This window comes from Diadema antillarum, unplaced genomic scaffold, assembly GCF_040938485.1.
Source record: "Diadema antillarum isolate AM-2024a unplaced genomic scaffold, OU_Dant_1.0 seq00000846_RagTag, whole genome shotgun sequence".
In the NCBI taxonomy this organism is placed as follows: Eukaryota; Metazoa; Echinodermata; class Echinoidea; order Diadematoida; family Diadematidae; genus Diadema; species Diadema antillarum.
The window spans coordinates 601681-618258 of NW_027271720.1; the positions used below are offsets into that span (position 1 = coordinate 601681).

The 16578-nt window shown below is 38.3% G+C and overlaps 1 protein-coding gene across 1 annotated transcript in view; it reads right to left on the reverse strand.

The window, feature by feature from the left end:
* Positions 1-16578, reverse strand: part of LOC139740297 (glutathionyl-hydroquinone reductase YqjG-like) — a 95866-nt gene that overhangs the window by 7695 nt on the left and 71593 nt on the right. The window contains exons 2-6 of the mRNA XM_071650878.1: positions 8356-8528; positions 6187-6259; positions 3993-4191; positions 1733-1826; positions 569-685 (exon numbers count right to left, since the gene is read on the reverse strand). Coding sequence (XP_071506979.1) covers positions 569-685; positions 1733-1826; positions 3993-4191; positions 6187-6259; positions 8356-8528 — 656 coding nt within the window. The remainder of the gene's footprint in view (positions 1-568; positions 686-1732; positions 1827-3992; positions 4192-6186; positions 6260-8355; positions 8529-16578) is intronic.

A 16578-nucleotide genomic window follows, 5' to 3' on the forward strand; every position in this document is an offset into this window, starting at 1 on the left:
TTTGAAATAGAAATCTCCTAAGTTCCTATTTGAAACGATTCCACTTGAATTTGATAAGTTCTTTTTAGGATGCAGGACCAGGCCCTATAATTATGTTCTGATGTATTTTATGTACAGTGAAACTTAATCCATGTCAACCGGGTACTTGCCAGCAAAGCCACCGGACTATAGTAACAGCAAAAGCCTGGTATTTGGCAATATCAATAGAAAAAGTTTCTTAACACATTCAATGCAAAATAAAGAAATGGTTTCCCCATAGATTTGTGTTGACTGACGGACCATTCTCGTCACCTGGTCCACGCAAATTCATTCTTCCGATTGAACATGATTGACGAATGCCATAAATTGTTACGTCGGCAAGCATGCTTTAAGTCTGCTTGAAAACAAGTGAAGTGCCTATAATGTAGGGCCTAACCAACTGAGAAAAAAGAAAGGTCATTTGTACCAATGCGCATATGAGCCAATGCCAAACTGGCTTATTCACAAGATTTATGTAGGAAATCAAGATGTACTGTCAAACGTGGATTTGAGTGTAAACTATCACACCGCATATGGGGTCGTGTCTCACCTTGAAGTGGTGCGCGTAGACGGTGTCGAAGCGAATCAGTGTGGTGAAGAGACGGATATCGGCTTCGGTGAGTTGGTCACCACACAAGTAGCGGGACTTCGACAGGATGTCTTCAACCTATGATAATGATAATGATAATAATAATGATGATGATGATGATGATGATGATGATAATAATAATAATAATAATAATAATAATAATAATAATAATAATAATAATGTCTTATTTACCCACGGTAACCTCTTCAGTGTTGCCACTGCTCTACCAGAGGGCCCTGCCATTATTATTACCCTCGCGTTGCCAGGTACCCATTTATACACCTGGGTCGAGAGGGACATGGTGGGTACGAACATCTTGTCCAAGGACGTAAGCACCGGGCGGGATTCGAACTCGGGTCCTCCGATCGGGAGTCGGGAGTTTTATCCATTATGCCACAGCGCCCCCAAAAGATAGTCGAAAAGATATCACGGGAGCGGGGCCGGGTAATTAAAGATATGGCGGATGGAAATAATTTATCAGTATTCATCCCAGGACAGCTCTAATCAAACTCCGGAAAGATATGAATATACGGAGATGAAAAAATAGACCGATCGAGCTGACGGGAGATATAATCAAATGAGGTTAATTAGGTAGTCAAGCCAACGGGAAGCCGCGATCTGATTCGATGAGATTTCTTCAAGTTAGAATAACCAAGGAGGTACTAGGCGAGCCTAGTACCTCCTTGGAATAACTACGTTATTAGCAAGCCTTGGTGCAGAAATTGGCAGTTCACGCGAGTCAAAGTTTCATAATATGTTTTACCGCACCAACATACGCAAATCAAATGAGGTGACGAAAAGAATTAAAGGGACAGTTACGGCTGATCTATCAATTTCTCCATCATGTTACACTTTGCACATAATCTAATTTGCATATCATTGCATAGCCAAAAAGACGTTTTCATTTCGAATTTAAAACTCTCATTTAACTTTCTTAATGTGTTACGTGCGGTTTTAATGACACTATTTCTCATAGATTAATGTCTGCTTGATTTTACGCTATTTACGACAGCCAACTTCGGTAAGGGGTGGAAAAGCACTGAAGTTTGTCATTGCTATATGGCATCCCTTGTGCACACAATATCAATGGCATTTTGAGTTGGAGGTATCGAGAGAGTTACTTACCCTGTCAAGAGCAGCGAAGAGTTTTTGCGCAGCGTCGTCGTAGGCTTCCTGGCTTCGAGCAAAGCCGCACTTGTAGACTCCATTGTTGATCAATCTTATAGGAGAACACGACAGAGGCAAAGATGAAATGATTACAATTTTGATTATAGGTCTTGCACTGCAAACAAGAAACAGCAAAAGCGAGCACACCCAAGATGTGACCTTGAATTTTGTGCGTGAGTCTGCGAGTCTTCTGTCTCTCCTTCTATCTGTCTGTCTGTGTGTCTCTGTCTGTCTGTCACTCTTTCTATCCCCCTGTTGTTGTCTGTCAAAACAAAGGAACTTCGACTTCTCGCAAAGGAATGACAGATATAAGTCACGCACAAAGCGCACCAATCAGTGGACTTCATTAAATTCTAGTTAATTGGCCGCGGCTTTCTAATCAATTGCTTCCGCTGGGGGATCCAATTAGCTTGAAGTGGTTTCGGCACGGGACGGCAGCTGTAAGTCTATTTTGTGCTGCCTGCTTACTTTTCGCTTCATGCAAGCAGCAGTATGCTGACAGTCTTTTGTTGTTGTTGCTGTTTTTTTTTTCCAGATTTACAGACCTGCACAATATCTGACTGCATGCACGAACTGTGCGATTTCTCAAAATACCAATGCAAACAATCAGGAACCATTGTAGATCAGCGTCGTCGCTTCAATATTTTTATGTCCATAAATAGTATTCATGCGTTTCACAACCTCCATCTATTATGTGAGACAGTTTATCGAAATGTTGAACTTGAATGATGCATATCGATGAGCCACCAAATGTAAGCTCTCAAAATATAGGTTTCATTGGCAAGTTATCGAACACTCTAATTTACAAAAGGTTAGAGAAGTCACAACATTCAAAATGTTGATTTACCATTTCATCTTTTTTTTAGAGTGAAGAACAGTCCCTGTGGTCACTTTTATGTTGGAAAGAAATATGTTTTTCGGCTTGACCAAGTGTGGCTTTTATGCCGTGTGTACATGCATAACATGTATTATGTAAATAATTACAAATTAACCTTTTGACTTCCATTCCTTCATTCTCATAACATCCAGACTTCAGCACAACATAAGCATAAAGACATACAGAAATTGTTCATTCTTGGACTTGCAATGATTGCATTCATGAGGCCATCAGTCAGAATCGATTGTGAGTTTTGAAGTTGTTGTTGAAGGAACTACAATTATCGTAATTCCCATTAACAACTGCCAAAACATGTGACCACAGATACCTCTTCTGTCTTTATCTTTATACGTGCATGCAAAATAATGATATGACTTCTGTGCTAGTTACCTTCGCCAAGGGGGTTATGTTTTTTTGCCTGATTTGGTTTGTAGTTGTTCAGTTGCAAAATAATGATAATATTTTTTTTAAGTATTAGGATGAAGTTTTCAGGAAAAAAAATATATGACAGAAGGAACATATGTTTACATTTTGCCGGGTAGTGATTTTTCCCCCCCCCCCCATTTTCTTTGTAATGATTCTTTATTATTGGCAAATACGGCCATTTTCAGCATTACTGTGTTTACAATTCTATAAAAAATAGTCCTTGCCATCACTCTTTTGTACACTATCGGGCTCACACCTGTAAATAAAATGGACTGTCCAAGACCCCTTCACAAATTCGTACCAAAGATACCAATATAAATGAAGAAAAAAATTAATTAAAAATCAATCATGTAGTTTGGCAAAAAACTGAATAGCTGGAGACATTGAATATGAATTCTTCTACAAACTGCAATTTGGTTGGAAGATGAAAGCTTCTCTGATGGAATTTGAGGGGACTATATTTCATTGGGTACGGGTACGGAAAATAGGTGATTTTTTGAGTGACAAGAACTCGTAGTCTGGCTTTGCGGACCCTTGGACAGAATTAGAGCAAAAGAACCCACCCTGGAAATTTGATGGATGAAAGGGTATATCTCACTTATCCAGGTTAGTGAAGATGAAACACCTCATTTCTCCCAGCTATTTTACAGAATTTTTTGAAATTTGAATTTTAACACACGTCTCTATATGGGGAATTATTTACCCGTGTGAGCCCTATCATGATGATGACCATGAATCTATTTTTATTACACAGTGGGAATGCGGGACTAGAAGGTGGAAACCACAATAATTATGGGTGGAAATGAGCTGCTTGGCAGAGATCTGCTATGTGTTTGTTTGTTTGTTTGTTTGTTTGTTTGTTTGTTTGTTTTTGATGAGCAAAACATCATACTCAGTGAGATGCATTCGACTTACTCATAGACCCACGAGTTGACCTCGTCAATCTTCCCCAGCAGACTTTCCGGACAGAGGTCAATATTTCGCTGCTCCTCACTTCCTGCACACTCATTGAACTCCTTGTTGAGCATGCGAATGATCTCCGAGGACTCATTGTTGACGATTGTGTTTAACTTCTTGTCCCATAAGACGGGGACGGTGATTCGGCCGCTGTACTCTGCAAAAGAGAACAGTGATAATCAATTGAACAAAATTAATTTGCTTTAAGATATACTTACATAATATTATAGGGTATGTAAAGATTAAAAAGAGGAAGGATTGACATTAAAATTTTTCATTAAATTAAAAAAAGTGTGGAAAAAATACTAAAAATCCTCCAACGAAATATAAACATACGCTACGACCATTTTATGTCAAGAGAGATATACATGTACTTACAAAAAGGGTACGTAAAGAATGAAAAATTAAGGAAGGATTAGAATAAAAAAATTCTGATCAAATTAGAAAAATACATAAAAAAATAATAAAAATCTTCCAACGAAATATAAACATACACTAGGCTTACTTACAAATAGGGTATATAAAGAAAAAAATATGCAAGGATTAAGATGAAGAATTTAAATAGAAAAAAAAAGATTTAGAAAAAATTCAAAATATCCTCCGATGAAATATAAACAAACGCTTGGAGCACCTTCTGTCAAAAACAAATTCATGGAAGTCCTACAGTAATAACGCACCCTATATAATAATGTACCCATCATAAATCATTTTACGTGAGGGACGTATGGTTGTATGTGTGTATCCGGTGTTCGTGTCATTTCTCTATTGATTTAGCTTAAGTTTATACGTCGCATCACTGTCTTTCGTCATCCATTAACCCTTCGTGTGCCCTGAGAGTCGATTCGCACACACAACAACACAAGACAAAACAAAACAGCCCCCCCCAAAAAAAAACAAAAACAAAACAAAACAAAAAAAAAATCATACCATTGTAAACACTTTCCAAAGTCGTCGGCACAGAAAGGATTTAATACAAAACATGATAAAAACAAATGCTAAATTTGTGAATATAATGAACGGCACGACGGTTCTAAGAAATATCACTCATCTAGATTGAGCGTGGGTGGAGCGGAGTCATGCTTTAGTAATGATCATAATTATACACTCCGTCACATTTCACGGCATATTATGGATGGACGGACGTAAGATGTTATCTGTTCAAGTTATTTATAGACAGACATCAAGGCTATTCCACCGAAAGGGAAAATCCAGGACGAATTAAAAAAAAAGAAAAAGAAAAAGAAAGAGTAAAAACCTCACAGGCACAAAAGTTTGATCAAAATTGGATAAAAATTAATGATGTTATGAAATTGTGAAGTTTCGCTATAAATCTTTACGAAACAGTAACTGTTTCGTAAAAATAACTGAACAGTCAATACGAATATGCAACAACAACCAAAAAAATGATGATGACACCCCCTCACAATTTGCCATGAGGTATGTACACAAAATCATAAAGTTTCCAGTGTTTTGATCACACGCAATTATGTCCACAGTCTAAAATTCTGATATGTCTGACTGATCATTATTTTGAATTTATTCAACCAGCAATAACATTATGTTTTATAATTTACGACAAGAAAAATACATTTTCCCATTTTTTTTTGTACACGATCAATGGAAATTTGTGAGGTGATGACATCATCAGCTCCCGCATTTGCTTGATTCATATCAACTGTTCAAAAACTGTTGTACAAAAATTAGCGAATCTCTTAATTTCTTTTGAATATATTTTAATTTTTTTAAATCAATGTTTGACTGTTGTGCTTGTCATAATAAACAATGATTTTTTTATGAAGCCATTTTCACTGTTCTGCATGCCATATAATTAATTTTTATGAAGCAATTTTCACTGTTGTGCTTGTCAGGCAAACTCTTAACTGGTCTGGAATTCATATTTAAGGCACATTATCAATTACACGAAATGTTGTACAAAATAACGAGAAAACAAAAATTACTCCGATGACAAGTAACACACACGTACGCACACACATGTACACAGCGTACTATACCGCTTTATTGTCATCTTGAACGGATAAAAATCTAAGGATCATAATTACAACATTACTAATTCTCTACAGAACGTGTGATCCATTGTTACATTTATTCTGGATTAAATAATGTGACTATTTTGGACTGATTACACACTCACCGGGGTTTGCCTTCTGGTACACCTCTCTCAAGAAGTTGCAGTTATTGATCGTATCCAATGACGTCTTCGGTTGCTAAATTTAAAAAAAAAAGTAAAGCAAGGGCATGATAATAGTGATTGTCGAAAAGACCGAGTAATGTATACAAATTGAATAAGACGTAAGATAAAATTGATAGAAAAACAGACAGAATCATAGATGTGAATACGATTATAGACACATATTTGACAAAGGAAAGAAATATCAGTCGTGACATTTTACGAAGGGAATTAAATACCATACAATACAATACAATCCAATCAAATACACTGAATGTGTGTACACTCTTCCCATGAGACTCAGAGCGATTACAAAATTACAAAACAAATAGCAAATAAAAAGCAACATTTTGAACAACCTAACATCCCTCATTTCAATCGCCATACGATAGGTAAACACAGGCATATAGATGTAGGACCTACACAATTCATATACATGCATACACATAGAATCAAATAAATCAAATCAAATTAAATCAAATCAAATCAAATCAAATCAAATCAAATCAAATCTTATTCCCATTTTCACATTTTCACAAATTCACGAAAGATAAATGTATACAATAAATCATCTTGATACAAAATATACCAACATATATATTTAGAAAGAGGAAAATTAAGATGGGCAAGTACACAAACTATATCAAACTATTTCATTTGTTCAAATCATTAGTAATTATTGTGATATTGGAAAAGAGAGGCAAGCGTAAAAGACAAGCTTATTATGTGGACCACTCAATGAACTGGACTTACAAAAGAAACAAAAAATAGAAGGTAAAGTAATATAAGAAGCACACAGAAGCACACACACACAGACACACAGACACACACACACACACACACACACACACACACAGACACACACACACGATCGAGGAAACAAGGACGTAAACAGGACAAAACAGCAAGAAACATCAGGGGGTGTTTCGTCAATATAGTCAGCTCTGACAAGTTGTCAGTCTCTGACAATTTCAGCACAATCTGTGGATTTGATTGGCTGCGAAGCTCTGGTCACTGACTGTTACCATGGTGATTGTCAGTGACTGACATCTTGTCAGCCTGACAACTTTCGTGAAACGGTGCGCGGGAAGGGTCAGTTTAGAGGGAAAACGAAGGGCTAATGGAGAGGAAGCAGGGGTCTGCTGCACATTATTACAAGGTAAATATTATTGCCAGACACTATCAACTGCCATGGACACGGTGATTGGACCATGGGTATAGCATTATACATGCAAACAGAAATAAAACTCTTAAGGATATGTGTGCGCTTATTTGGCGATCGAGGGGACATAATTATTATAATACGGTCGCCGACATAGTAAAATAAAGCTGGCACGAGTTCAAAGAGAAAGGACGTATACAAGTAGGCCCTATATGTTGTATTAAATAAGTTTTCATGAAAAAAAAAAAGAACTGTATGTTTAAATCGCTTTCAATGACGTTGGTGAGTATCACGCTGTCTTGTTGGTACGTATAAATGTGGGTCTCTTCGCCCTGGAATCAATATACAAAATGTATGCCATGTAAGGTGTCTAAAAATGGGAACGGGGGCGCATTTCCCAACGCTTCCGTCACTCTCGGAACGGCAGCATCCTCGATTTCATGGAGGTCGTCAAAGCAAACGTCCCATGTTATGCCTCCATGCAAGACATGATGGAGAATTATGTGAGGGGAAATTGAAGTGTTTACTGGGAAATCACCGTGTATTTCTGTCAAAGTTGCTGAAAATCAACACACGTATACCCCACGGAAGATCTGACACCCCCTCACAACAACAACAACAACAACAACAAAGTTTTGTAAATGAAATGGTGTCACTGTAACATAGCTATCGAATATTTAGACATTACGAGATTATCCAAACCTGCTTGAAGGAAGAAAGAAAGATAGAAAGAAGAAGGAGAAGAAAAAGAAGAAGCAGAAGACGAAAAACCTCCGAAAACGGGCATTGATCTATTGTGTTAACTGTAGCATTTCGCTCACTTGCTGCACTCTCACAATAATGTATACTTTAGTGGATCGTAGAAAGCATGGATTGGGTCATGTGATGTATATACATCAACCTTGAGTATCACTTAACAACATTGGATGACGTCGACGCCGTGGGTCATAATGAAGGGGTTTTCCGGTTACCTTATCGGTGAAACTCCAGCCCTTGTCCCCGAGAAACCAGTCCACCACTGTTACCCCTATTGCGCCCGCGAGACCCTTCATGGAGCGGACGATCAACGTCCGGTGCGCCCACGGGCAGGCCAGGGAGACGTAGAGGTGATAGCGACCAGCGGCCGGCTGAAAGGGTCCATCAGCTGTATATCCGGGAGAGAAGGAGAACCAAATAAACAACGAATCAATCGTGACCTCATCGAACTTGACACAGATACATATCGCATATATACGGTCGCGCGGACGAGTGCGCGACGAAATAAACATATCAATTAGCGGGCAATATATGTCGCTATCGACAACGTAATAAACACCATGTGAAGCATGCACTGTAGCTCCATCAGTCTCTTCCGGTGGAAGTGAAGTCAAATAAAAAAACGTCACTTTTATACACAACTACAATACTCAAAACGCATGCATACGAGGAAAAATGTGTATCTAAAGAGGTTCTCTTAGTCTAAACTTACTGTCCCCACAGGCAAATCAAACGAACGAACGAACAAACAAACAAACAAACACAAAAAACTACCCCAAAAATACTTTAATAGCATTACCACGCAATGCATCCAAATATGAATCTAAATCAAAACATCTTTATTCGATCTTGGTACGATGTCACTCTTACAGTCATTTCATTCATTCAAAACAAATTTCTTTCAACATTGTATAATGTAACAATGACGAGTAATTACTTCTCGTAAATTTCATTTCATTTATTTCCACAACTTGCACAACTGGTTAAAAAAAAAGAATGAACAATACAGGACAACATGTCAATCATAATATGCAATACAGGGTGTGGAGGAAGAAGCAAAGGCCATTGACCTGTCAAGGCTTCTCCCTAGTAAACAGCAACAATTATGACACAATACAAAAAAAACAAGAACAAAACAAATCAAAACAAATCAAAACAAGACAAAACGAAAACTACTGATATGTACATATATTAGCATAAAGGGAATTATTACAGGAAGGCAATATTGCACGTATATAGTTTTACAACATATTCTTTATATTTTTTCTTGAATGCAGATATAGAGACACACTGCTTAATATTATTTGGGAGACTGTTCCAATGCATACAGTATCATGGTGGTTGTGACATACGTCACTGTTTTGAAACAGATGACCGTAAAGCATATCCGCCCTGACATTTCATAACTTTCATACATTTTTGTCGAATTATTTGAAATGAGACTCTCGCTCTTCTGTTTCTTTTTTATTCATACACGCATTAATTTTTCAAGAGTAAATTCACTTTACATCATTCTTCATACTTTTAGCCTTTCACTTTGCTTTTCTTCATTAACCACTCGCTTCCCTTTGTTGATTCAAGTCAAGTTTCAGAGGGAAATTTGCCCATTTCTGTGTGTTTTTCCTATTTTTCTGAGGCTGCCTTCAAGCACGTGGTCAAGATAAGAGACTTGCATTTCTTACCCTCTCAAAAGTGTTACATGCATGATAGAGATACTGTATATCAAATGTTATTATCGATCTCTACGGTGTATCGTCGACTGCCTTTATTTCATTGTGTTTGTTCACATACTGTAAATTTTGATATCGCGATCCCTTAACTGCAAATTCATTTACTAGTAGTAGATTTTCTTTTAAATACAGGACCTGCTAATTGTATTTTGCTCTTTATGGAAAATGCAAGGGGAAAAAATCATATTGAACTGAACTGAAGGTGAAAGTTTTCTTGAATCAGCAATCGAATATCCATTTTATCTCCCAAGTACGAAAAACAAACACGGAACAAAACAAAGCTCTTGAGTTGTTTGTTGTGATACTGAAAAGTGGTCATAAGCCCCTGGGCAGACGTCATCGTTCTTGTCAGAAAATAAACATTCATTTTTGAGATTGCAAAGCACGTTTGTAGCGCTGATTGCATTGTGCCTGAAGTGCTGGCAACGGTGTATGCAGACAGCGCTCAAAATTTACACACTCTCTCACACACACGATACAGGTTCATAATATTCTCGACTGCCACCATAATTTTATGATCTTTTACAGTATACTTCAGTGGAAATGGTTCATTAGACGGCACTTTCTTCTCCCATGTTATCTGGCAACGAGATCGCAGAACGACGAACTTACATCGTTGAAATCACGTTCACAGCGAGGCTGACAGACGCGGGTACACTCCCGCCGCGTTCGCATTGTTACGACACCGACAGACGCGCAAGTGGAAGAGGAGAAGGGGAAATCCCCTAAAGAAACGCCCTGCCGATAAATCTGTCCCCACGTATTAACAGATGCCAACATTCATCGGGCCGTTCTGCACATTGAGGAACTTAAAGGACAAGTTCACCTAAATAGGCATGTAGATTGAGTGAATGCAGCAATAGTTAGCAGAACGCATCAGTGAGAGCTTGAGGAAATTCGGACAATCCGTTCAAAAGTTCTGCATGCTTGGTCACTGCTGGATAAGAAGACTACTGTACAGCTTGTGATGCCACGCGTGTAGAACGATAGTAAGAAACTATGAAGAAAATTCAACATATCTTCACTTTTCTGTCATAATAAAAGAACGCTTGACTTGCCTCTTTCAGAAATAAAGGCAGGGAGAATAATATTACCCTTAACATACGTCAGTGACATGTCGAGAAAATATGCACATTTTTTTCAAAAAAACGAAATTTTGGCATATTCTCTTGTTTTCTTATATTGTTGTACGCATGTGACATCATACACTGTAGTAGTCTTCTTATCCAACAGTGACTGCGCAGAAACTTCAAAAATTCATAACTTTTTGAACGAATTGTCCATTTTTCCTTAAACTCTCGCTGATTTGTTCGTAATGATGCTGCATTCACTCAATCCACGTGGATATGAAGGTAGAATTGTCCTTTAAACGACAACCTGTTTTGCAAGAAGCTCAGTAAATGACTGCCCTCGGACATTGTGGAGACATGGCCATTAATAAATGGTAATGTTGACTACAGACGTGCAAAGGATCTAGCTAAGTCTTGATGAGTAGCTGCTTAAAATCTTCTCCATTGTCGCTTCCAATCTTTCCACCTTTTCCCGGAATCCCACGCTTTAATGCCATGAGAGCTAAAAAGCGATCATTAATTACCAATAATTCACGATGCAAATTACCAGTATAATATATCCCATAAACACTGTCTTCATTGTTCTGTTCTCTCACAAAGTACACAACTACAACAATTAGTGTTACTTGCGACTGTGGAACGTGTAGAACAGACTCAACCGCAAACAGTAAACACTCTCATGACATTAACTAAATCGGCAATCGGATTGTTTTTACACTTCTCGATTCTGTACGCACGATGTACATTCTTCATCCATGGATCATGGAAGAGTGTATTGGTTCTCGCTGTCTTGGGGGATATACTGTTGCTCCTACCACCCCCTCCCCAAAGCACAGAGCGAGAGCGCAAGCAAACCACAAAGTAGTCGCCAAATCGAGTCTTCTCGGCTCATGTTGATAATCTATATAGGAATATAAAGGATTCATGACATTGCTAGATTTTGTATCCGTTCCTTTGCTTTCTCTCTCTTTGTATCTCTCTCCCCTCCCTTACCCCATCTATTGCTAAAGCGTCATTGATTCTTTCTTAACTGGGCATTTTTTCCAGTTTCTCAAATGATTGTATACCACGACAGAGTGTCTCAAAAGCCCCCCCCCCCCCCCCCCCCATTCTTCAAGGGATGGTGATGTTTCATTATTCTTTCTTACGATGACGTGACCTTTTCCTTCTTTGGAGGCGGCGGGGGGGGGGGACATATCGAACACATGAACATACATAGACGTGATAACAGAATTGATACCATGAATTCGATCTGATAAACTACGATATCGTCTAAGCTTATACATGGAAAGGAAATTAATTCCCTTGTTATGCTATACAGACGTACCAGATGGACGCCGATGGCTAGCTGTTGCAAATCAAGACGATGGCATGCTGCCGATTGAACAGAGCGATACCAGTGCCTGTGAGGAAACGAGAGTTTTGGCGATGGCTCAACAGACGAGTTGGGCAATGCCATGGCGATTTAATTCGAATTTCCATCGGGACTGCTCTATCGAGGCTTCGATCGAGGGATCGATGACAGCGTTATTTCCATGACATTTAGCGGCTTCACGACAAACACAGAGACACACAAACACACACACACACATGTAATCCACATCTACACAATGACACACAGCAAGACAATGTCATAATATACACAGCTTAGGCATAATATGTATGTTAGGAAAGGCTTCCCAAGGAGCATGAAGACAAAAATGTCACGGAGACACATTGCCCCTGTTGACGTATGATTCCAAGAAACAACTGGAAAAAAAAAGCTGAAACTTTTTTTTTTTCTTAATAAGCATTTCAGGCTCTCATCCATCCACTCGACATGTTGTTTTCGACGTCTTATAATATATTATGGCAAAACAACGACTTTGATATGTCTAGAACACCGTAGGAGAGAATCTTAAAGCAGTTTGTGTTCTCTTTATATAGAGAAGATGGCTGTACACTTTGCCTTCATAAATACGCACAATCTCTGAATGTTTCAAAGAGATGGGGGGGGGGGGTGGGGTCTGTGTGTGTGCGTGGATGTGATAGATAGATAGATAGATAGATAGATAGATAGATAGATAGATAGATAGATAGATCGAAATCAAACAGATGTGCAGATAGATAGACAGAAGGAAGAGGCGGAGAGAGAGGAGGAGGAGCAGAGAGAAATCCATTGACAGCTGGGTTAGGGAGATAAAAACTGAAGAAAGAATCAGGGTTCAGACTTTCTTGAATTCAGTGAAATTTTCGTCATTGACTTCTCGCACGCTGTGTATAGTCGTTAATTAGAAACGAGAATATTAAGTTAGTCATATCACGGGCAGCTGCTGAATCACACCGTTTTATCATTGATGATCACGGATTATAATCCATGACTTAATTGATATGACTAATTTTGAATGCCAGCAGGCCAATATTATTATGCCTAATCCATGTGCTAATGAATCGTGTTTTTTTTTAGCTGTTTTACATATCCTGCAGTGAATAGGATCTATCATAATTATTTGACCTTTCATCTGATGAAAGTCAGACATATTATACTAGTACAAGATGGTAAAATAGAGAATGACATACTGCGAATTGGATAGTTATAATTTCGCGGAAATGTATTTGTTTGTGTGTGTTTCGAAATCAATATTATAGTTAGATAAAAATCAAGGCAAAACATAATTAAAGCTTGTTATAATCACTAAAGTGTCAGAGTGTTTGTTACAAATTCCACTAACACACAAATTCTACTGATATCTTGACGATTGGGATCCGCGCAGCTTTTGATATTATCATGTTGCGAATAAAATTTCACTTATATGACATCTTCTTCCTCAACACGGACACGGACATTTTTTTTTTCTGGCTTATGACCTTTGATCAAAGAAAACCATATTCATACTCATCTTTTGCATGACTGATTAATTCAACAACTTCATGCTTAACTGCAAGATAAATAAAAGAACTGAAAGTGTGATCATTCTGTATGTGTATTGGCTGTATAATATAATGAGGCCACGCGGTCAAATGGAGAAACACGGCCCATATGCAGGAGGTCATGTGTTAAGACATATAAAAAGAATGACATTTCTCCTTTATTAGATCCTAGTATGCAAAGTTCTGACTAGAAATTTCAGACAGAGTTCGGTCATTATGCTTCGAAACGCACTGCAGCTGCTGGCAAAAAGTAAATGAATGAATGGACAATCGAATAGATCAGTATAGATGAATAAATAAATGAACAAAAAGTATCTATAAAACTAATGATAAACAAATGAATAGAATTGCAAGATGTAAAGGTTTTAAAGCTGTTAATCAGAATTGCACCTCTGGAGAATTGCACTTGGTATCTGAATCAGTGATTGTATTAATTGGGCACAAGGTTGTTGTTGGATTCGTGTTTATTAAAGGGTATTTTTGTGCATTTTTCTGTCAGGTTTTCTCTCTATAGGTATTCGCTTATCGATGACTAAGTTGTGTTGGGCGTTAGCAAGTGTGCGCAATAATTCCGTATTAAAAACGGCAGTTTTGAAACAGCGAGGCAGTATATTTTAAACATTGACCATCAGGCATTAGTCAGTATTACACAACATGACACATAGACGAGAGAGAGAGGGTGAGAGCACACGTAAGTTACGTATGGTGTCGATTATAAGCTTGTTACTCGATGAATTTGGAGGGAACATGAGAATTGGGACAGGCACGGGAGTGAAACAGAATTCGATGAATCATAACCATTCCTTCTCGTGACATCACTGTATGATATGCTTGTTAAAGCCCGACGTCTGGCAGTGCTCATGTTAAAGGCGTGGTCTCGATTTTCTCTCCTCATTTCTGTTCATCAATAATTATTCTCCCCCGCCATACAGGAAACCTTGTCAATATTATACGAGTACAAGGTGACACGCTAAATACGTGTAGTGACACTGAGGCTATTATAACGTGACTGTAAATGTGGCTAAAGTATGTGTCACACATTGCAGCTTATACTGTTGATAACAGACATGAGGTGACTCAGTGATGAGCGCGAGATACAAGTACATGTTTATTTCTCTTCGTTATTTCAGGCGTATTCAGTGCATAATTCACATGCGGGAAATCGCCATCTCGGAATAAGCCATCCAAGTTGTACTCAAATTCATTCTATACATGCAACAACATTTCAAGGAGCTCAGGAGGTTTCGGCGAGAATCCTTATTTCAACTTTATGTTACACTTAAAGTGGCACAGCAGTCCCTTATAACGCCAATTTGAATATATGACCCGAAGAAGTAATTGCATATTACTTTGTGAATAACTTATAATGTATATATAGTTAGCGACGTCATTTCCGCGCTGTCAGTGAAGCGAGGGGCAAATTGAGGACGTACACTCCGCACCATTGCAATTTCAGCACGTTCTAACGGCAGAAATAATTTGAAATTATCACACACACACACATACACACACACACACACACACACACACATACACACACACACACACACACACACACACAATACCAAGTCTTCCCCTTCTAAATTGGCATGCCCCTTTTCCCTGTCACAAAAATATTTATGGTTAACAGTGATTTACAGAATGGAATATTTTTGTCGGAAAGCTTCATAGCACTGCAAGGGTCCGAGAGCTAGACCAAAACATGACGATGACTATAACAATACGATGACAATATAGTTGTTGCTTTTTCATACATCTCCAGCACCTTTTCACCATGTCACGGTGTTCAGGGCGCGTTACACAAAGTTATTACCCCGCTCTATGAAATCAAACCCGCACCTACATCTTGCCGTATAAACTTACTCTGCGCGAAGGATCATCCCATTACTTTTTTAATGTCTTGGGAGGTATAGATTATATGCATGTTTCTCACGATATATAGCGCATTAGCCTGCACTCGCTCTATTAAAGTGTCAAATCTATTTTATTCATGAAATTGAAAAAAGTAGGCCTACATCAGTAAAAAATTATTGGAGGGACTTGGCAATTACGAACGAAAATGCATCTGGAAACGAAGATTATCCCCCACTGACAAGCTCTAGTTGCTTCAAAAGGGTCCCGGCGTTGATTTGTCATGAATGATACGCATATTGCTTTTGTTTTTATTGTGTACAGCATGTACTTTTTATTTCTTGTGCCGAATGAATTGAATTGAAATTGAATTGATGTTAGGGTTGGAAATTTGATGAACACCACAGAAAAACAAGTCCATGACTAAGCATACTTCAACTCAATACCCGTCTGCTAAGAATTGAATAACACGCAAAAAAAAAGAGAAAAAAACCCGACGTATAAAGGGCAAGTAGATAATTACAGATAGAACAAAAATTGATGGTAATAAGTAATAACTCACAAATCACGTGTTTTGTGATTGCTTGACATAACGAGGGACTAGCTGCCAAGTATTGTTTCTCAAAGGTTCGCTGTACCCTCTGTGCACTTGTAACCACTATACCTTGATATGAACTCCTGACATTCCTAAAACCCATCTAAATTGCTTTGGTTTCAGGTCCCAGAAGTTTGACGTTAACTCGAGGAAGTGATGCATTCTTCGTTGATTCCCACAGGAACTGAACGCGTGTCATCAACCCGGATGATAACCTTTCTCTCTCTTCCCCCTCCCCACCTATAGCCCATCTACTAACAATCATCTTAGAAATACGCAAAG